Source organism: Pseudopodoces humilis, chromosome 10 (assembly GCF_049639895.1).
Source record: "Pseudopodoces humilis isolate 2021_Gansu_Grassland_sample_001 chromosome 10, ASM4963989v1, whole genome shotgun sequence".
Classification (NCBI taxonomy): domain Eukaryota; kingdom Metazoa; phylum Chordata; class Aves; order Passeriformes; family Paridae; genus Pseudopodoces; species Pseudopodoces humilis.
Genome location: NC_142209.1, coordinates 4,412,614 through 4,433,871, shown reverse-complemented (window position 1 = coordinate 4,433,871; position 21,258 = coordinate 4,412,614). Strand labels below are relative to the sequence as shown.

Here is a 21,258-nt window from a genome sequence, read left to right as displayed (position 1 = left end):
AGCACAGCATTGAGACGTTTTTCTTTTTTAATAATGTCATCTGGCTGATACAATGCTTATTCTCCAGTTCTTGGAACAAAATAAATAAGGTTCTACCTCCAGGAGTCTCTTCTGCTCCCTAATTGTAATTCCTCACCAGAGTGGCTCCACTTGTGACAATAAATGACTAGAGGTTCTTTTTGGAGTGTGTGTGAGATGTTTGTAATTAAAAAACAATTCCTGAAGTGCATGCATACAGATTGCCCTGTATTTCTTCATTGTGATTTCTTATGTACCCCTAATTTTCTTTTAATGTTTATTCAATATAAACCATTTTCTGTTCTCTTCAATTTATTTCTGTGTTGATCTTCCTTCTGGCATCAACTGCCCATATTTCAGCAGCTTCTTGATAGCTGGAAATGGCAGGAGTGTCAAGGAGTCAGCATTCCAGTACAGTTGTTCCATTGCAGAAATTCAGCTGTTCTAGAAGAGAGACAACTTGAGGCAGAACTTGTTCAGTGGCAAGGCAGCTGTCATAGCATTGACATGTGAAGATAATTCTTTTTCTCAGTAGAATATTTTCTCTGAGTTGGCAGCACTGAAATGAATTTTAGAAGTAAGATCATTAGAACCCTGAATGCCTTGATAGCCATCTCACCTTAGCTTTTTTTCCTGATAAACTAAGCAATCACGACTTTCAGAAGAATAAAAACTGTCTGAAAACATAAATTAATGTGTTTGTAAACTCATGTGCTTTGGTACTCGAGAATAGTGCTATCTACAAACTCTGCCTGGAAAAGGATAGAAACTTAATGAAAGTATTTTTGATATATTTTAAGAAGTAGTTCTACACTGATCTTCTCTCTAGACTAATTACTTGGTTTTCTTCCTTTATGGATTTATCGTATTTCAAAGAGAGATTGTCTTTTGAGAAGGAGTTAATTCTCCAGTCATTGTGTGTAAATTTTATTTTGGGCCCATTTAATTATTTTCCTCTAGGTTTTTTAGAAACATCTTTTGTTAATAGGGTTGAAGGAATCAGGCTCCTTTTAACTCAGTAAAAGTTCATGTGCATTTGGGCCTTTACACAAATGGTTTTGGCCTTACCTTGGGCAGTCTGTGTGCTCAGTTACACATTGGATTCCCCAATCAAGATCAGAGGAAGTACAGGGCAGTCAAGCACATTGTCTCAGCTTGACTGGAAAACCTTGTGTGTGCTGGATGTCGTGGTCTTCCTGAAACTTTCCCTGGATCTGCTCAAGTTCATGCTGAAAAATGCATTAAAAAAAAATTCTGTTACAGATTCTGTAACTTTTCTGGTAGATCTTAAATGCTGTTTTGGGCATTTTCTCTCAATTTAACTGGATAGTCAGATGGATCTGGGGGGCAGACTGCAGTTATCCAGCCTCTCTGGTATTTGGAAGCCATGTAAATGAAAATAATCATTAAAGAAGTCTGATTAGAGAACTGCTTGTTACAATTTTTTTGTTACTAGTCTATGGTTTTTTACTTGTGATTTAGAGAGTGTGGTTAGTTTTGGTTGCTGATGATTGCATGGTGCTTAGATATCCTGAGAATAATCATGGTAACACAGTGAAAGCATAAAAATGTGTTTGTTTTCTCCAGTGGTACCAGTTGGCATAATAAAAATATCACCTTTCTTTGTAACCTTTCCTTTCATAGCATATAAAAATGTGCCTGGCATTTTAGAGGGCTGGAACACATCTCCTATGAGGAAAGGATAGATGAGAGCCAGGGGAGAGAAGAGAAGGATCCCGGGAGGCCTTAGAGCCCCTCCCAGTGCCTAAAGGGGTTCCAAAGGAACTGGAGAGGCCCTTTGGAGAAGGGCCTGGAGTAACAGGACAAGGGGAATGACTTCCCACTGCCAGGGGCAGGGTTAGATGGGATTTTGGGAAGAAATTCTTTCCCTGTGAGGGCAGTGAGGCCCTGGCACATGGTGCCCAGAGAAGCTGTGGCTGCCCCATCCCTGCATCTCTGGCAGTGTCCGAGGCCAGGTTGGGCTTGGAGTAAGCTGAGTTAATGGAAGGTGTCCCTGCCCATGGCAGGGGGTGGAATTGGATGAGCTTTAGGGTCCCTTCCAACCCAAACCATTCTGGAGTTCTGTGACTAACAAAACTACTTGTTTTGTAACTAAACAAGTAATAAATGTTGTAATAAAACAACTTGAATATTGTTTTCTGGTACTAGTCATATTAATGTCAAACCAAGGGAAAGCCACATTGGAGATCACTGAACATTGGAATATTTTATTTGGATAAATTAATGATAACCAAGATTCAGAGAAGCCATCAACTTCAGGGGGACAACACAAAGTGATGTTTAATCTTGCATCCATTTCCTTGCATCCATTGCCATTGAGGGGAATGGAGAAATGCAGCAGTGGGCTTTCATCTCTGGGGCTGCCTCATCTACCCTGGAGTGATTCCTTGCAGTGTATTGGCTACAGATGGATCCAGAAGGGAACTGGAGTCGTGAATTGCTGTAGACTTCTCCCTGAGCTTACCAGGCAGCTGCATTACTGTGTGGCACATGCTCACTGTAGAGATTTTATGTAATTAGAAAACCACCGAAATTTGGGAGATGACCTGATTGCTGACTCCAGCAGATGTAAAGAAGCTTTCTTATGGAGAATCCTGGTTAATGAGACAGAATCTGAGAGTTTACCTTTTCGATAGCAGAAATACTCTGTTTCCAAGATAAAAGTTATTTGGAAGGGATTTATATTCCAAGTTACAGGAGAAGGTTTTGTTGGTTTTTCGTTTAGGATTACAAAGGTAATGGAGAAAAGCACTGTTTGATATTTGCCAACCTAAAGGTACAGCTCACTGGAACCTGAAGATAATTAACTGTTGTAGTTCCAGCTCTGACATTTTGCTACCACTTCCTCATCCTCAACACAGTGGTGTTCTTTAGGTCTGTTTGCAGTGATTCCTATCTTTTTACAGAAATTCTTTATGAGTTTTTAATTAACACTTTTATGGTAGATTCCTACATACAACATTTCAAATTAGTAGCTTTAAGCTTGCAAGACAGACACAGCCTAATTTGTTTTGTTTTGTTCTTGTTTTGTTTTTTTACTGCCAGAGCAATACAGTAAGTATATGATCTGTAGTAAAAACACACCAACAATTACACAAGTGGTAATTTCTTCAGAGTTCTAAAGCTGAATCTTAAGCCTGCAGGACAGAAAACATGCCATGTTGCTCTTGTTAAACTGCCAAACTGTAACTGCACATGAGACTACAAAGGATTTTCAATTTCTTCTCAATGCATTTTTGCAGAAGTCATTAAAGCAATTATCTAATATATCCATGTTGAGTACACATTGAATTTTCTGTTGTTACATTTAATTATACTGTTAATGGGTTCACATGTCAGGATTTTTCTCCTTTTTTGTGCAGGATTCTGCTCAAGAGAGTGTCATCAAACGAGATATCCATCGCACATATCCAGCACATGATTATTTTAAGGACACAGAAGGAGACGGTCAGGAATCTCTGTACAAAATCTGTAAGGTACAGTCAGTACTCCGAATTTCAAAGTGTGTTCCGTATTTTTTGTGACTTTCTTTTGCCCTGCTAACCCTGTTCTGGTCCAAGTTGTTAATCAATGAGATTTTAAAGCTTTGTGTAAGTGGAGACTATGGTGTTTGTGCATTTTACAGCCTTGTATTTGGTACCTCCTAAGGTGCAGGTGAGAAGAGGCTCAAGCTGGCTTTGCTGAGGTGAGAGCTCCTCTTCAGAGGGAGTGGTGTAGGAGAACCCTTTTTGCTCTGAGGTAGAGAGATTTGCTGAGGAAGAGAAACAAATCCTCAGAGCAAGCTCTGCTGTGAGGTTAAACAAGAATGTCTGTAAATAATTACAGGTTTGCTGACCATACCACAAGCAGTGTGTGAGCAGAGCTTTTCACTCAGAGCTGCCAGATCACCTCAGATGAAAAACACTCTTAAGTTTTCAAATTTGCACATGGGAAAGTTGAGGTACTAAATCAATAGGTTTGTCCATCTTGTACAGACAGACTTCTCTTTGAGAGAGATCCAAAAGGTAAAATATTGAAGCCAGGCAGGTACTTTTCTGCCTGGCAGATGTAGATTTTGCTGTGGTTTTGGTATTCAGTTTTTGTTAGACTTTTTTTTTTTCTAAAAGTCATTAAATTCATGTAGAATATTCTTTAGAATATTATCTAATGTAGAATTCATTCTGTTCATGTTGAATGAATGATTGCCTTAGACAAAGCCATTTCCCTTTCCCTTCCTCTTCCTTGTTGCTGTTTCTACCTCCTGTTGATTACTAGAAATGATGGAGTTGTCATAGCAAGCAGAAAAAATTGTTCAGCCTTTGGGGTATAATGATACATATTCCCCAGATAAATTCTGTGGTGGTACAAACTCCTATTCAAATAAAAATTTGGGTGACTGTTAAATACAGTACTGGAATTCAGTATTGTGAGTAATTCACATCTTAAAAAAAAGTACAAAATTAGGGAAAAGAGAGAACTTTGAACAAATGGTAGTGATTTCTCCCAAATCTTGAAGGGCTCTAGAGGGCTACAGGAAACAGTTCCTGTGCCAGTCTGTGAAAAGAGTAACAATGCAGGTAATTGTAGGCTTGTCACTTTGATACCAGTTAAGTGAAAAATGATGGAATCATTCAGTTTTTCAAGAATTAAATGTAAGCATGTTATAATGAAGGCCTGTGAGTTTACTGAAAATAGATCATGACAAGCTAACACAAAAACCCAGAAGTACAGGTTTCATTGGTGAAGGTGTTTTGATTGAAATTCTGTAGCTCCTGTGGCCTGCCACACTAAGAATATATAACTGCTGGTCAAGTTAGAGCATGAACAAGATGCACATTAAGGAGTTAAACACTGGCCAGCAGGCTCCTAAACAAGCACTGAATAAATGGATTTCAGTCAAAGCATTATGAATATCCCTTGTTTATTCCAAGTACTCTGCTAAGTCACCTGAAGAAAACCAGAAAGTCTTTTCTCATGAAGATATCTTGGTGACACAGGGAAAAAGGAGATGGTAAATAATGAGATGTAAAGGATGTAGAGATGGATGAACCTCGTATAGGAACAGTTTGACTTGAGCAACTCAGTGTTTTGCAGCTGCTGCAGCTGCTTTTAGTTACAGTGTCCAGAATTAAAGACAACTATTCTGCATTGGAAAGAGTCTGTAAAGATCCATGAGGATGATTAAAGAATTTGAAAAGAAAAATTCTTTTTCATTAAGGCATATCTCAGTCTATTTTGATTAATAAAAAACAAATAAAGCAGTGAATCTGTCTGAACTGGAAGCAACTTAGAGGAATTATCTGTCCAGCAGGCAGCTTCAGAGGGCCACAGATCTCAGACCTTCCTGGGTTGTTTCCTTTCTGTAGGAAATGTGAATAATTCTGCAGGTTTTCTAAATCTGGGAGCTTTCTTTGCTCTCAAGGCCTCTACTTCTCCTTCAGAGAGAGTTACTCTGGCTGTTAGTTCTCTTTTCTTGAAGGATCATGAAACTCAGAAGTGGTGCATCCTTGACAAAGTCAGGGAAAAATGCCAGGAGACTTGTATGGATGAAAAAGGTGCTCCTGGAGAAACTCAAACACAAAAGGAAGCCTTCAGAGGCTGGAAGCAAGGGCAGGTAGTCTGGTAGAAATACAGAGAAATCGTGCAAGCAGACAGAGATCAGGCTTGGGAAACTAAAGCCCTGATAGAATTAAATCTGGCCATGGATGTGAAGGGTGACGAGAAAATACTCTATGGGTACATCTGTGATAAAACTAGGATTAGAGAAAATGTGGGCCATCTCCAGAAGGAAGGGGCAAACTTACTTAACTCAGGACATGGAGGAGGCTGAGATACTCTATGACTTTTTGCCTGTTTTCACTGGCAAGTGCCCCAACATCGCTGCTAAGGCCACAGAAGGCAAAGGCGGGGACTGAGAGAATGAAAAATCGCCCAGCGTAGGAGAAGATCAGGTTTGAGATGATCCAAGGAGCCTGAAAGGCCACAGAACCTGATGAGATGCATCTGTGGGTCCTGAGGGAACTGGCAGATGAAGTGGCTAAGCCACTTTCCATCATATTTGAATTCATGGGCATCCTGTGAAGTTCCCACTGAGTGAAAATGGGGAAACATGACCTCCATTTTTAAAAAGACAAGAGGAGGATCCAGGGAGGCCTTAGAGCCCCTCCCAGTGCCCAAAGTGGCTCCAAAAGAGCTGAAGAGGCCCTTTGGAGAAGGGCCCGGAGTAACAGGACAATGGGAATAGCTTCCCACTGCCAGAGGGCAGGGTTAGATGGGATTTTGGGAAGAAATTCTTTCCCTATAGGGCAGTGAGGCCCTGGCACATGGTGCCCAGAGAAGCTGTGGCTGCCCCATCCCTGCATCTCTGGCAGTGTCCGAGGCCAGGTTGGGCTTGGAGTAAGCTGAGTTAATGGAAGGTGTCCCTGCCCATGGCAGGGGGTGGAATTGGATGAGCTTTAGGGTCCCTTCCAACCCAAACCATTCTGGAGTTCTGTGATCTTTGATCAGAGACCTCTCTGTGTGTCCATCAAGTTGAGGGCTGCTCTGCCTGTGAAGTATTTTGTATTTACCTAGAGTTGAATGACCTTTGTCACTTGGCCACTTTCTCTTGGTAGAACGTTTTCTGCATAGCAGCTTTGCAGTCAGTGTTTAATTCCCTGCTCCAAACAGCTTTGTCTCATCAGCAGTCTTTGTTACTGTGCTATTTTTATGTGTTCTTTAAGGTTTGTGAGTATTTGCAGCACGTCTTTCTGCAGGGTTCTGTGAGCGACTTCACCTTCACTCGCTGGGTTAGAACTGTCTGTTTACTCCTACCTTTTGCTTTCTCTCCTTTAATCAATTATTTGAGTGCATATGGGGATGTTCTGTAGCAGCTTAGTTCCCTAAAACACCTTTTTGTAGGGATCTTGTTGAAGGGTTTATAAAAATCCTGGTAATATTAGTGACTTCCTCATTCTTTTATGTGCTCATTGGTTCAAAGAAAGATTTGGGAAGCATTGCTTGCTGGTAGAACAGCCATATCCAGTATTCAGCATGGAATTATTCATAAATTTACTGATTACACTGGAGGGTTTATACCTACTTGCCAGTATTGAGATCAGACACAACTGTTGGGAAGATTTCCAGGCATCATCCTCGCATAGTTTTCTTAAATGACTGTGACTGTGACAGATGTCTGCTTGGGTCTGACTGGACCTTGAGTTTATGATTAATAAACTGTTTTCTCCAGTGTGTCAGTTTTCAAGAAATATTGTTAAAGCCTAATTAATTTGCTTATAAATTTGTCATTCCATTGGGAATAAAGAGTAATAATATGTGTTGAAAGTAATAATGTGCCAGCTCTGTATTACTAGAATAACTTTTACCAGAGGTGCTGGGTACTTAGGCCCTTTGTCTAATGAAACCATGAAGTTTGAAGAATGGGAATTATTGAATATGGCTGGGAAAGGTCTGTTCTCAAGTGGGAGGGTAAAAAGCTGAAGAGCATTTTCTTCATTCCCCACTGAAATGAGAGATGATCTGAACTGTCAGATAAAAAGGAAAATCATTAAAAGCTCACAGCCTCATTTTAACAGGTCTGACAGTTTTTGTTCCATCTCTTAATCTCCTCTTCAGAACAGTAGGAAATCAGGAAAGATGGAAACTTTTTCTGTTTCAGAACATTTATGTGACAAAGTACCTAAAAATAAACTTCAGGACTGACAGTGGTGATAAGGAATGAAAAGAGTTTCAGATTCTAGACTGGAGATTTCACTTGAGGACACCACTTAAGCTGGATTTTCACAGAGCAAATTTTGGTGAATCTTTGGGAAAACTGCTCCTTCTTGCATGCTTTCTGTTTAAATACTCTGCAAATTCCAGCTCTATTTAAAGAGCTCACCTCAGTGCTACAATGCATAACTGAATAGTGCTCAGTGCCTGCTTCCATGCTCTGTATGTACAGCTTGATGCTCCAGGGAATCAGAGCACCTGGCAGAATTAATCATCTCAGCTCTCTGGAGTGTGTGCAGTGTGGAATTTAACACAAGATGTGTTTTCCCTAATTTTCTGATTAAAGTAACTCCTATTTAACAAACAACCACTGTGACTTTAATGGGGAAAAGGGAGCATGGTGCAGGAAAATCATTCAGGTGAGCTCGGTGGGTGCTGGGACTGGACAGACTGGGAAATAGACACAGTGTTTTTCAGAAAATGGATGAATTACTTCAGAGATTCAGAGTTGATGTTAGTGTTTCTCAGTGAGTTGAGGCCTTGCAAAGGATATGAATCGTTTGTATCAGGACATCTTTTGTTCATAAATACTTATCCCTTTGTAGATCCCTAATCTCAGTCTCACTTGCCTGAAGGTTTTAGGTGCAGGATCAGTGTGGTAGCTGGTTTGCTGTGAGACCAAACACTGTTACAGTTGTTGCAATGTCTGTTTTGGTACCCACATCAGCAGAGAGAATAACGAACTGTTTTCTAGCAATACTAACACTGTTATGGGGTGTTTTAGCTTTTTTTACTGTATATTGAAATATGGAAGTATCTTTGAGTTGCCCTTCTGTAACCGGTAGCTTCTATGCCCATAATAAGCTGTGAATGGTGGGTTATGCTTCAGCAGAGCTGCTGCTTAGTGCTGGCCTGTAAGCTGAAAGTCTAATTTTCATAGGTTTTTTTTTACGTTTTCATTTCCATTTCATTGCAGCACACATTTTCAGATAGTCACCTCACTGTGCATGTATTCTTCCATTTTGCAATCCTTAGTATCTCCTTAGATTTACAAATGGGAATTTTCAGTGTTTGTCCAGGTGTAATTATGTGTAAGAGAGCAGGTCTCTTTTGTTCCTGGAGGAATCTATTTGCTAATTATAGGATAAACACAATCAGTTACAGATTATTTTTCATCTATTTTTAGTTTATTTTCTTTGCTCCTGGGTTGAAGGAGCAGTGCTAGCAAATATTGTTGCCTTGTTTCATTCAAAGAATTTTTAGTGTTTCTCTGTCTTCTTCTTTACATTTTAATAGGGATCCTTCTCTGTACATCTGTGGTCAGCAGCACTGTTCTTGCACATGGGGTTTCTGCTGAGCCTGTCCCAGTGGGAAGGTCAGCTCTGGGATCCTGAATGCTGGGAACATTCTGTTTGGGCCTGCCTGGCTGAAGGTGAAGATTCCTTCATTCTCTCAGCTCTCCTAGCTCTGGCAGAGGCATATTGTGTAACAGCCTTGTGCCTCTTCCTGATACTCTATAAATGAGTAACTAATGTCTAAAAATACGGTTTTCAGTTAATGCAGAAATTCCTTGTTTAATGTGATACATACTCAATGCTGCACTCATAGGAATATTATTACTTTCAGACTGTTAGTATTATAATAAATTTAGGTGTGGAGTTTTAAACTGTACTATTACTAAAATTATTTAGTGACTGAGCATGTAATAAAATACCTTGTTAGGTGAAAAATCTGCATCGAAGTAGGGATGTTTTCCTTCTCCTGAGACAGTCTGAGTTTCAGACACCATGTAAGTCTTTTAAGTCTCCTAAAGCAGAGTTCAGCACAGAGCTATGTCTGTATTAAACATGAGTAGCTTACTTTGATCATTTCAGAGAGATCACAGAGGAGCATAACCTCTCCTCTTCCTTATTCAAATCTGCAGGCACTCATAGACAGAAGTTACAGAAATCCCAAATTGAAGTTTTAAATTCCACCATCTTTCCCTTTGTCTTTTAAATGCTACATCCTTGGAATTTTTCTGTCTACAGAAGATTCTGATCTTGGGAGATTTTCCTTTATTAATTATTTTGGAGAAGTTTCTATCCAGCCCTGGATTCTTGGTTCACTTTCCCAATGTGCAGGTGGTTCTCTGTCTTGGACTTGGAGAAGACTCTACATCCAAAGAATTCACTTTCTAATGATGATGTACCAAGAACTGCACAGTAGCTCTTCTCTTCAGAATACAGATAACTATTAAAAAGATGTCTCAATTCTGTGAGATATTCAATTAGTTAAAATGAATGAAATTAGGCTTCAAGTCAGAACCTTCATTAATTCCCATTTATGAGACAGAATATTTAAAATCTCAGTTAACTGGGGAGTTGTAATTGGAAGTTCCACAAGAGCTTAGGAGAATAGTAAGTTAAAAACTGTGACATGTCACAGGTTGTTGTGGGAAAAATCCCATCTTCTTGAAATTATAAAGTTACAATGACTGCAGTGGAAATAGGGGATTTGGGATTTTGTCTTGTTCTTATATTTCATGTGGAAAATGAAAGTTCCTTAGAAGCATAAATCTTAAATAGTTAATCTTAGGCTGTTAGTTAATGATATGATATTATGGTAGCATCTGTAGGCAGCATCCTTATTTCTGAGGTTATTCTGGTTAATTACATCATATTTCAGCACTATCAAACCCCATAGGTTGCTTAAAAATAAAATAGTATAATTGGAAATGTGATGTGCATTAAGATTGCAAAGTCTCTTTGCATTGGGTAAATGCAATGAAATAATGTAGATTTTAGAGACTTCACTAAAACTAAACCTTTAGTTGTCAGGATTATGATGTTTTGACTTAAGAGCAGAATATTTCTTTGTTCTAATTCTGATGCAGAACTGAAGTTTGTGTCCAAGAATCTGATGACAGCTGCTTGTCAAAATCAGATTTTGGGGAAGGACCTGGTGGAAATTAATTTCAAAAAAATTAATGTTCAAAAATTTTTCAAAAAAGTGGAAAAAGTAGATGAAGCAGTTAATTTTTTCTTCATGGTTTTTGGTTGCTTCAAAGGCATTTTAATAATTACTTCTTCTTACTGGGGCCCTTTGACATTTTTCTCCTATATAGGCAGTGCCCACTAATAAATTTCATATTTTTATTTAAACCAAATTATCCAATACTTGCTGATTTGTAGTTCTGTGGATCAACTTTTTTAGAAAAGTTTCAGTTTTTTCATCTCTTCTGTTTTAATCAGGCAATTATTGGTTTACCAGTTTACTTTCCCCCTTATGCTTTTTGGGTGAATACCATCTGTTCTTAATAAATTTTCAGTAATTTTATACCCTTTGGTTTATGATATCTTCTGATATTCAGTTGAACACAGATCCTTCAACACTTCCCCTGTTAGAAATGGTTCCAGCAGGATGACAAACCTTATGATTCTTCTGTAATAAAACAAACACAAGGAAAGTTCATGGGGATTTTCTACTGGAGATTAAATATTTTCTTACACTGACCATATATTTTCCAAGCAGAGACTGCCTTCCTGCTCTGAATGTGTTTGAAATGGATTTATTATAAGCTCAAATATGTTTAGGAAGTTGATTATGAGAAACTTTGCTGTTCTTCCTTCATATTTTTGTATTGAATTTCAGAGAGGATTTTTGCTGCTTGTTTTCCCTATTTTACTGTAACTTCAACTTCTTTCAGAATCTCAAAAGAAGTGTGTTTTTATTTCTTACAACTTCCTGGACTTCTCAATCTGTGTCAGTTTTGGAAGCAGTTTCTTTTCTCCAGTGTGTTGGTTTCTCAGTACTTATTTTAAAATAACTCGTTTGGATTAATTCATTGCTATTTTCAGCAAATTATTTGCTATAATGCTTCTCACAACAGAGGGTCCCCAGGCACTCTGATAATTTGATGTTCATTTTTCAGCCTAGATTTTTTTAAAGAAAATTAGAAGTGTTTTTATATAGTATGAAGAAATCATAAATCAAATTTCTCATTTGGAATTCTGCACATCTGCTTCTAATCAGAGCTGGCCCATCAAAACCAGGAATAATGCAGCACTTAGGAAAGCTACAGAGACAAGACATTAGGCATCTATAAACTGATAGATCTGGGAAACAAATAGACTTCTGATGCTGATTAACCAGTGGATGATTCTAGTCAGTCATATAAAATATTAATTTAAGTGTTTAAAGTAATTTCTATTAATTTGGTACTTAGTAGCTGATTGACTTCTTTATAGAGAGCATAATTTTTTTTTCCAACTGAATTCTGTATCTGCCATTGTACACTCCTCAGGTTAGTTTTTATATTTGAATTCTGTGACTAGAGCTGTTTTAAACTGGTAAGCGGATTGTAATGGTTCGTTAAACATTTTTCAGTGATTTCTGTGACTTCTTGAATTTTCCTGTCCACTGAAACTGAGTAATGGGCTAGGATTGTTTTCACTCAGCTCCTAACTAATCCCATCTAACAGCTCTCAGAAGAGTGGTGAGCAGTACAGACAAAGGGCAGAGAGCTGCAAGTCCCAGGTCAGCTTTTCCCAAAGGAAACGTACGGCTGAACTGTTCAGGAGCACTGACCTTTAAAGGAATACTCAGGCTGCACTTGCAGAAATCCTGTCTTCCAGAGTAATTTCAGAATTCCTCACAAATACTACATTCAGATTGAAAAGTGGATCTTCTGATCCTTGTGGCTCCTTCCTTCCCCTGGTTCTGCCCTTCGCTTTGGTTTTCCCTGGCTGTAACCTCAGTACCTTGCTCAGGATGTCTCTCCCCCTGATGGCAATCCTGCTGCTGCTGCTTTGACTTATCTTGAGTTTCCATAAATCCTTAACATCCTCTGGCAACTCTTTAAAAACAGTATCTGTCTTCTCATCTTGGAAAAGTGAAGGTGAAGGAAAGGTTAGTAATTTTAGTTTGGTAATTTTTTAAGAGCAAGAAAAAGCATGTCTGTCATACCATAGGAAAATGAGTCCTGTTCATTCTTCAGCATAACAAGGGCATGGAAAAACAGTTTCTGATGAAATCTTCAGGTTAGAGTAGTTCTCAGCAGTTTCTCTTAGGTCCTGTACTTGCATAATGTCAGAACTTGTTTTCCCAAAAACAAACATTCACTTTCCCCACAGCACAAGCTCCCGTGGTTTTCATGTTATATTTGTTGCATTGGTAAAGTTCTGTCATTACTCACCTGAGCAGAATTATCCTTGATTTAGGTGAAGGGAAATTGCATCCATCTCTTTTCAGGCTGATTGGAAAATAATAATTTACAACTACATCATCTGTGTAGGGTTGACAGTGACCTGTGGGGGTTTTTAGAAAAGCCTGAAAGCACGGGAGTGGTTACAGTTTTACTCCCTATATGGTTTTAGCCTGAGTAGTGTTACTTAGAGAAACATGGAATGGCTTTGGCTCAAAGAGACCTCAAGTTCATCCCATTCCACGCCCTGCCATGGGCAGGGACACCTTCCACTAGCCCAGCTTGCCCCAAGCCCTGTCCAGCCTGGCCTTGGGCACTGCCAGGGATCCAGGGGCAGCCACAGTTGCTCTGGGCACCCTGGGCCAGGGCCTGCCCCCCTTCCCAGGGAGGAATTTTGTCCCAGTATCCCATCTAACCCTGCCCTCTGGCCATGGGAAGGCACTTGTCCTGTCCCTCCAGTTCCTGATGGAATGTATCTCTTCAACTTCCTTGTTAGGTCCCCTCAGACAGTGGAAGGAAGTGTCCTGAATAGCTCATTGATGAGAACACAGTTTGGTGATGCCTGTATGCATTTTAAATACAGTTTGACTTTTCTTTTTTCTAGGCCTACTCTGTCTATGATGAGGACATTGGCTACTGCCAGGGACAGTCCTTCCTTGCAGCTGTGCTTCTACTTCATGTGAGTTAATTGCAAAATGAAAGCTTTGATATTTGAAACCAACTCAGCTGTAAAATCAGTAGTACTGCAGCCATGCTGTTTGACAGATATTTACTGTTATTTATTTGCCTGTATTAATTTTCTTCTTGTTGCTTTTTGGCCGTAGAGATTAATGGCTTCTATCTTCATGAATGTAGATTTCCTTTTATCTGGGAGAAATCTATTCAGTTCTCAAGTACTTCTGTGTCAAAACCTGGAAACTATTTGTTACATATTAATTTTTTCTTTTAATTTAGTTGTCACCTAAGTGAGCTCCCTTTGTGTTTATGATGAATTTAACTCTAGGAGACATTCTCAGAGCAGCTCATCAAAGCAAGTAGTCTCAATAATTTTTTGGGAGATTTTTTCTCCTAGGGACATTTTGTAATATCTTCTGAGGGAAAGCTGATTTTTAACCTTGATATTTTAGCCTGTAATCAAAAAATGCACAATTTTTGATCTGTTGTTTCCTTTATAAACACGTGGGTATATGTCCAGAGATAGATAAATAAATACAGTTTTTATAGGTACAAGATGCTTTACATCTGATGTCTCAGTGGAAAAGCAGCCGATTCAAATATTGTATTTATTGAGATAAAGTCTATCTGAATAAGCCACCCCAAAGCTCAACCACAATTATTACTCAAGCTCTTGCCTGCTTTTTCTCTCAGGTTTTAATTAGTAAATTATCAGTCAGGATTGAACTACCTTTTGAAGTGTGGGTTTGAGAAAGCTGCTGGTGTTATGTATGTTACACATGCACTTCGTAAGGTATTTGGAACTCAAATTCAGATTAAGTTGTGATTCCTAGAGAGAGTTGTGACTCCTTGAAGTCTTGAGAAACATGATACACAGCGACAGTGTGGCAGAGAACCTTTAGCTCTTATAACAATAAACCTGAATTAGTCCCATTATTGCAGTCTAACAAATACTGTAAAATAGCTTATCTAACAGTTATTTTGCAAATAATTTTTTACCCAAAGCAGAATTTTGAAGTTCCAATGGAAAAATGAGCCATTTTCAATACCAGAGTTGTTTAAAAATGTGTGGGTGTCACATTCTTAACATGTGACTAATACCTCAGCTCCTCTACCTTAGTTCTGTGCTGTCGTTACTACAAAGAATCAGCTCTGGTTTTAGGGTTTCTGGAGCTGGAAGAAGTTGCCCTGTACAGAGGGACTGCTAAATGGAAATCACACTCGTTTTAATCTGCCCTTTATAACATGGTTTGGTTTCATCAGAGGATACTGAAGTGAAATGAAGTGGGGGGAGGGGGGAAGCAAGGAGTCTCAATGAGCCCATGTGATTGGGGAGCTTCCTAAGATGCCCTCAAATTTCATTTGTTACAGTCTAGTGCTTCCAAAAGAAAGCGTGTTTTTAATGTGATGGAAAGGTTGATCTGGGTTCTGTTTGTGCCTGTCATTATTGTGGTACCTGAAGGCACAGGAGAAAATGATGTGGAGGTTTTGTGACATGGGGCTTCCCACCAATTCAGCATTCAGTGGGCTTAAGCCAACAAATAGAAGTGTAGAGTGTCCCAGACAGCTTGTGTTAGTACCACCTTCCAAACCATTGCTGAAAGAAATTTTGGTCAGAATAAAACAGAGATTATGGATATAGAGCTTCTGAAAAAATCAGCGTGTTAATAGATGGGGTTGTGGGAAACCTGACTTCAAAGTTTGATGTCTTGAGATTTGGATGAGCACTGCTCTCCCTAGAGCTTAGTTCTCCTGAATTTTTCCCATTTAACCAACTATCTCTCTGTAGACATCACTCTCTTCAGTTGTTGCCTTTTTATTTTATTTTCATTCTTTTTTTTTATTATTTTTAAATTGTTTTTATGTCCCTGAGAGCTGTGTACTGGTTGTTCTCATACCTATTTAACAGAAATAATGCTGCTGACAGTTGTGCTGCTGTAGGGATGCAGACGTACATGAACCTGTGATATGATCCCACATTTTCTTCAAAGAAGACCTTACAGAGCCAAATCCAGGTGCTCATCAAGGAGAGTAGTCTCACTGAGATTTTAGTTGGTTAATCTGGCATTTACAGTACTTGGCTGAAAATTTTAATACACCCCTGGTTCTGAATTCATTGTGCATAAGGTGTTTCAGTGTGTGTGTGTCTGTGTAAGGCATGTCTCGCCTTTGCTCCATTATTAACCTTATTTTTGTGTATTTTTCCAAACAGATGCCAGAAGAGCAGGCATTCTGTGTATTTGTGAAAATAATGTATGATTATGGCTTGAGGGACCTCTACAGAAATAACTTTGAAGATCTCCATTGCAAATTTTTCCAACTGGAGAAGTTAATTCAGGTGGGGCCAGAGTAACAAACTCTTCTCTGATTTGTTTCATAAATGGACATAGTAACATGAAGAAGAGATTAATGCTTTGCTTCCAAAAGCTATTGGACAATAAAACCCCCTCTCCTTTTAGAGGTGGGGTAAAGCAAAGCACGGAAATTTAATAGCTGAATTCAAACATCATGAGTCAGATTTGTTTCTAGTTTCTTTTGTCTCTGATATACCACTTCTGCAGCTAATCTTTGTACCCAAGCAGAGCAGATACTTGCCTTTTTCCCCCTCCTCTCTGTTTGCTTGCTCCCTCTCTATTTCTGACGTTGTTTAGAGAGAATGTCCCCGTGCTGTTGAGGCCAGTGTATCCTTTGGAGTGTCTCCATCACTGTCCTACTTTCCTTGAATTATGTGGGTGTTAAGAGGTCAGGCAAATCAGGACATCCTGATGCTTATGAAATACCAATCAAGTGTGGACCACTGGGCAGGTTTTACTGTCTCTTCTGAGATTGCTCTTTTTTCAGGTGAAATCATTTCATCAAGCAGTTTCACATAACTGAAGGGCTGCAAATGTTATACGTTGTTGTTCTGACTGATAAGGAATTACTGACAGTTCATTAAGCCCTGCCCTTCTGTTGGCACAGTGAAAAGCTGCTTGCTGAAGTCAGTTTTCACAGATAACCATAGACAACTCCGTGGGATATACTGAAACCAAACAAAACACACTATTGTTAATTTAATGGTATTTTTTCAGATGTCAAATTGTGCATATATCACACTTGATAGAATGGAATTGCATACTAATTGTCGTTCTTCAGCATATGGTCTTCTCAATATTTACTTATGTCCACAAAGATTTTTGTTAACAAACAAAACAGATTTTACTAACAAATATACTCTTAACAAATCTACTTTATTAAATGGCTGTGTCATCACTGTTCAGTAGGATTTTTGGTGCTTGTTTTGTGTTGCTTGTATGTGCTCCTGTTTAGAGAAATGGTCTCATGGAGTTGTGTGTTCTGCTGCTTTCAAGCTCTGCAAAGTGATCTGGCTCCAGCAGTCATTGGTTTTTTTTGTGGTAGAAGCATTTTTAGCAAGACATAGCAAAGGAATAACTTAAAAATATACACCATGACATAGATTTTACAACTGCTTTTGACTGTTGAAGATTCTGTAATTTCTCAGTATAGTCTCAGTGTGTTCTTTGATACTGTGATAGAATCCACTGTGGATATCTTACTAAAAACTGTAACCACGGGCACTGAAATTTATCAAGAAATATCTTCATTGCTCAAAAGAAGACAGGTTTTCACTTTGTTGTGTATTTTGGTATTGAGCAACCCTGGTCCTTACTGGAAGTATGGATGAAGAACTCAAATTAATGAGTAATAACAAAACATTTATTTTTTTCCTTTATTCCAGGAGCAGTTACCAGACTTGCACAGCCATTTCTCAGACCTCAATTTGGAAGCTCACATGTATGCATCCCAGTGGTTCCTCACTCTTTTTACTGCCAAGTTTCCACTCTGCATGGTCTTCCACATCATTGACTTACTACTTTGCGAGGTAAAAAAAAATATTGAATCAGAAATTCCTTCCTCAACTCCATCAATGTTTCTTCTTTTTTTATTTCATTTTGTTGAAGTCCTTTACTGCTTAATTATAAAATGTGTGTAACTAAGTTATGTAGAAACTGTGGTTATATTGAACAGAAGATTTTCAGTGAAACACTGGTTTGGTTTTAAAATTAAAACTGTGGATTGCCTCATTTTTTGCTGAGGGCTCTAATTAATAATATCTGATGCACACACCTGTTTTTCATTTAATTTGCTAAATGATTTTTCAGAGTTAGGAATTGTAATTTGTTGAAGACACCTAATAAGGAAAGCTCTCCAAGTGGCCTGATTCATAGTGCCCACAGACAGAAATGGTGGTGCATGTTGCTTTGGTGGCCAGATATTAAACAAAGAGTGAGAAGGACTAAACACACAACTAAAGGAAACTCCTTCTTTTTGTTTTTTTTCCCTGCTATTCTAACTAGGAGCACACTACTCCAGATATAAAATGGTGTGTGTCTGTGCTGTAGATGTATCTACACTTTCTTTTAAAATCCAGTCAGAATAGGTTAATAATCTAGAATATTTATTTTTGTAAAACACCAGTCCTTCCTTTGGTAAATGGCATGTCAGAGCATTCATAGCATTACACCTGCTTTTAAACCTGTCACTAATTTCCTCTCCAGTTTCAAGGGGTGACAAACATGCAAATAAATAGATAAAATATTTGATCATTTTAAATGGTGAAGGCTTCACAAGTAAGAAGCACTGTTGACTCCAGTTCATTTTGTTAGTTTTTATTGTGAAGTATTTTCTCTGGGAATTTTCAGGATTGCTGCACATGCCTTGGTAGGATTCAGTCCTTGAGACTGTTTCTTACTCTGCATATTGGTGCTCAGTTATCAAAGCAAGGTAGGGTAATACTGCAATGTTTATCTCAATGTGTCTGCAGCAATGATGGTGGGAAAGAAAGTGAAAATCCAAGGTGAAATCCAAGGAGAAAGTAAGAGAGTGCAATATTGGAACATGCTAGGGAAAGGGAAACTTGTTAGTGTTTGTGGAGGGTGATCACACACAGCTAAAAGAGCCTCTTTTAATACAGCTAAAAATTAACCAGAAAGAGTAAGAAAACTTATTTCAAGTGAGAAGATACATGCAGACATCTTGAGAAAGAGTGGGGCAGCCTGGAGACAACATCCTGAGGCACCATTGGGCTATCAGAAAAATGCTCCTAAGATTCAGGAGTCAACAACTCTCAAGTAATAGGCAGTTCTGAGAATTTGAGGAAGGGGCATAGATTAAAGTTACATTAAAATAAAAATCTAGTTGGCCCTCACTGTAGACAGCAAGTCAGTCAATTCTGTAGGTGTATGGCCACAGGTAGGACCAGGAAGAAGCCGTTCCTTGACAGAGAACTGAAATTGTGTGTTCAGTCAGCCTCTGGAAGGAGTTGTGAGGGAAATCAAAACATAATTTTTTCCTGCATTAAATTGTTCCTTACTTTATCTCTGAACAACCAGCATGCTGGTAATTCTGGCAACTGGAAGGAGAAAAAACAGTGGCAGCTGCTAACACTGAAACATATTCTGCAGAAAAAATCCTCAGAAAAGCAAGAAGCCTTTGAAGTGGATTGTCTTAAGTTTTTAAAAACAAGTTTCCAGCCTTCTCCTTAATTTATCATAGATACAGATGAATTTTAAATACCCTTCAAGTTCCTGACTTGTGCTTTCTCCACATCCTTGTCCTGTCTGTGGTTACAAAATGTTCACATTCTATGCAACTCTTATAGGAAAGAAAAAAATAGGGGAAGAAAACCATTTAAAACTATTGCTGAATGCATCCTGCCAACTAATAATTTTAAGGGAGCCTCTCTGGTCACCTTGAAAATATTTGAAATATGGGTGAACAATTTGTGTTTTAGAACAGCTGATCTCTAGAGAGGTCCCTTCCACCCCTAACCATTCAGTGATTCCATGTCAAGCAAGAGTTTTTGTATTGGCTTGGGTTTTTGACTTTTGATTGTGGCTGGAAGAGTGAAATTAGTCCTTACAGATATTCAGCTTTCAATCCAGAGAGGAAAAATAGCAGTTGGATATGCTGTAATTTTCTAGCTAACCAGGGAGGCACATTTTCCTTCACTGCACACTGAAGTTCCTGCACAGTGGAACAGTGGCAAAAGCTGAGGATGGAACTTCTGGACAGAAGCATAACTATGAAAAAGGAGCTAAAGTTATGATGGGAATTAAGTTTTATGGAGAATTTTTTGAAATCCCATCAAAGTGAGTGTCATTACAGTCAAGGTCTTCTCATCAATCTCACATGAGGTATTGCTTCAGAGCAGTTTTATGTAAATTCGCACAAATTTGGGATTTGCCATGGCTTCTGTGTGACTAAGTTATTTTATTCTGTTGTCTTATTAACACCTAATTTTTTTTATTTTTATTTTTTGAGTTGTCACCAGGCTGTTGAAGATGTGAATAAACCCTCCAAATTACTTCAGTTTCCAGTGGTCTTAGAATATTGCCATGGTAGTTCTGGGGCAGAATCTGTCACCCATCCCCATGTAGAAATGAAATATTTGGGAATTCTTTCTTCCCTGTGAGAGAAGGTTGAAGAGAATTTTGGGCTTCCAGGCAGGTACCTCACCACAGTGCTGTGGAATATCTTATAAGGCTCAGCTGCTTGAAATAAAAACACAAACCTCTTGATCCAGGTGAAAGTTTTAATGTGATTTCAGCAAACTGTGTGGGTTGGAGCCTGGAGATCTTTCTACAATGTTCCTTTGAGCTGCCTGTTGCAGCTGTTTCATTTGTCTTTTCCCCTTTGCTATTTCTGTTTGTATTGAAGAACGTTTTTGTTGATGAAATGCAGAGTTGTATTTGGACTTGTCAGTCTTACCTGTCAATATGACATGATGTTATTGAACACTTTGCAAGCCTGCTCTGTTTTGCTGTCTCTTTTTGTTCTATTCTAAATTATTTATTTAAAGTCATGCTCAGAAATAGCAATTCATCTAGGTAAAGCTCTTGTCACTCAGATCTGTCCTCAGTGCAACAGCTGCACCTTGGCTGTGCTACAGAATATCAAACAGTTGACATTTCACTTCATTTTACATTTTTAAACTATTCCATTTTAAATTAAAATGTTTGTTTTAAAAACACTAAATGAATGACCTTCAGTAGGCATTTAGAAGAGAAAAACAACCCAAAGCAGTTGGCAGGTAATCTGTGTTTTTTAAATTGTCATGATTTTTGTTTTGCTTTAGGAAGAAAATTCTTTAACTTTTGTGATACATACAGTACTGCCAAAACTAAAGGAGGTGCAGAGCTCAAGCTGTCATTCCATTATTAGCTGAGAATTTTGAAACACTATGGGTAACCACCATTTTAGGTTGATCTGGCTATTTTTGTGTGCAGTTTTGGGGGATATAAAATACTTAAGGATAGTGCTTCTCTCCTTTTAGGGAATATGCAAAAACCTCTCCTACATGCTGCCCTTCCTGGACTGGCACAGATAGTTGTTTATTTTATTGTCATAATACATAATTTGACTATGTAATTTGACTACAAAGTTAACAGTTTGGCTACTAAGCTGCCATCCTGACTGAATCACGATTGGATACAAAGGGGTACAGCTGATTTATCAGTTTTGAAAATGAAATTATTTAATATTCCCTAATACAGCTAATAGCAAAGGCGGAAAGTACTTTTCACAGGACCACACAGCACAGTGCAAGAAGGGGGATTTGAAAGCTAGGATACCATCACTCCTTGGCCTTTATTTATCAACTGTTGCTT

The 21,258-nt window shown here is 38.6% G+C and overlaps 1 protein-coding gene across 2 annotated transcripts in view; it reads left to right on the top strand.

Annotated features, from left to right (window-relative positions):
* The window catches only part of RABGAP1L (RAB GTPase activating protein 1 like), a 226,527-nt gene that overhangs the window by 114,342 nt on the left and 90,927 nt on the right, over positions 1–21,258 (top strand). For both annotated transcript variants that reach the window (XM_088060662.1, XM_088060661.1), the window contains exons 14-17: positions 3,402–3,515; positions 13,518–13,592; positions 15,801–15,926; positions 17,328–17,471. In XM_088060662.1, the coding sequence (XP_087916788.1) occupies positions 3,402–3,515; positions 13,518–13,592; positions 15,801–15,926; positions 17,328–17,471 (459 nt within the window). The remainder of the gene's footprint in view (positions 1–3,401; positions 3,516–13,517; positions 13,593–15,800; positions 15,927–17,327; positions 17,472–21,258) is intronic.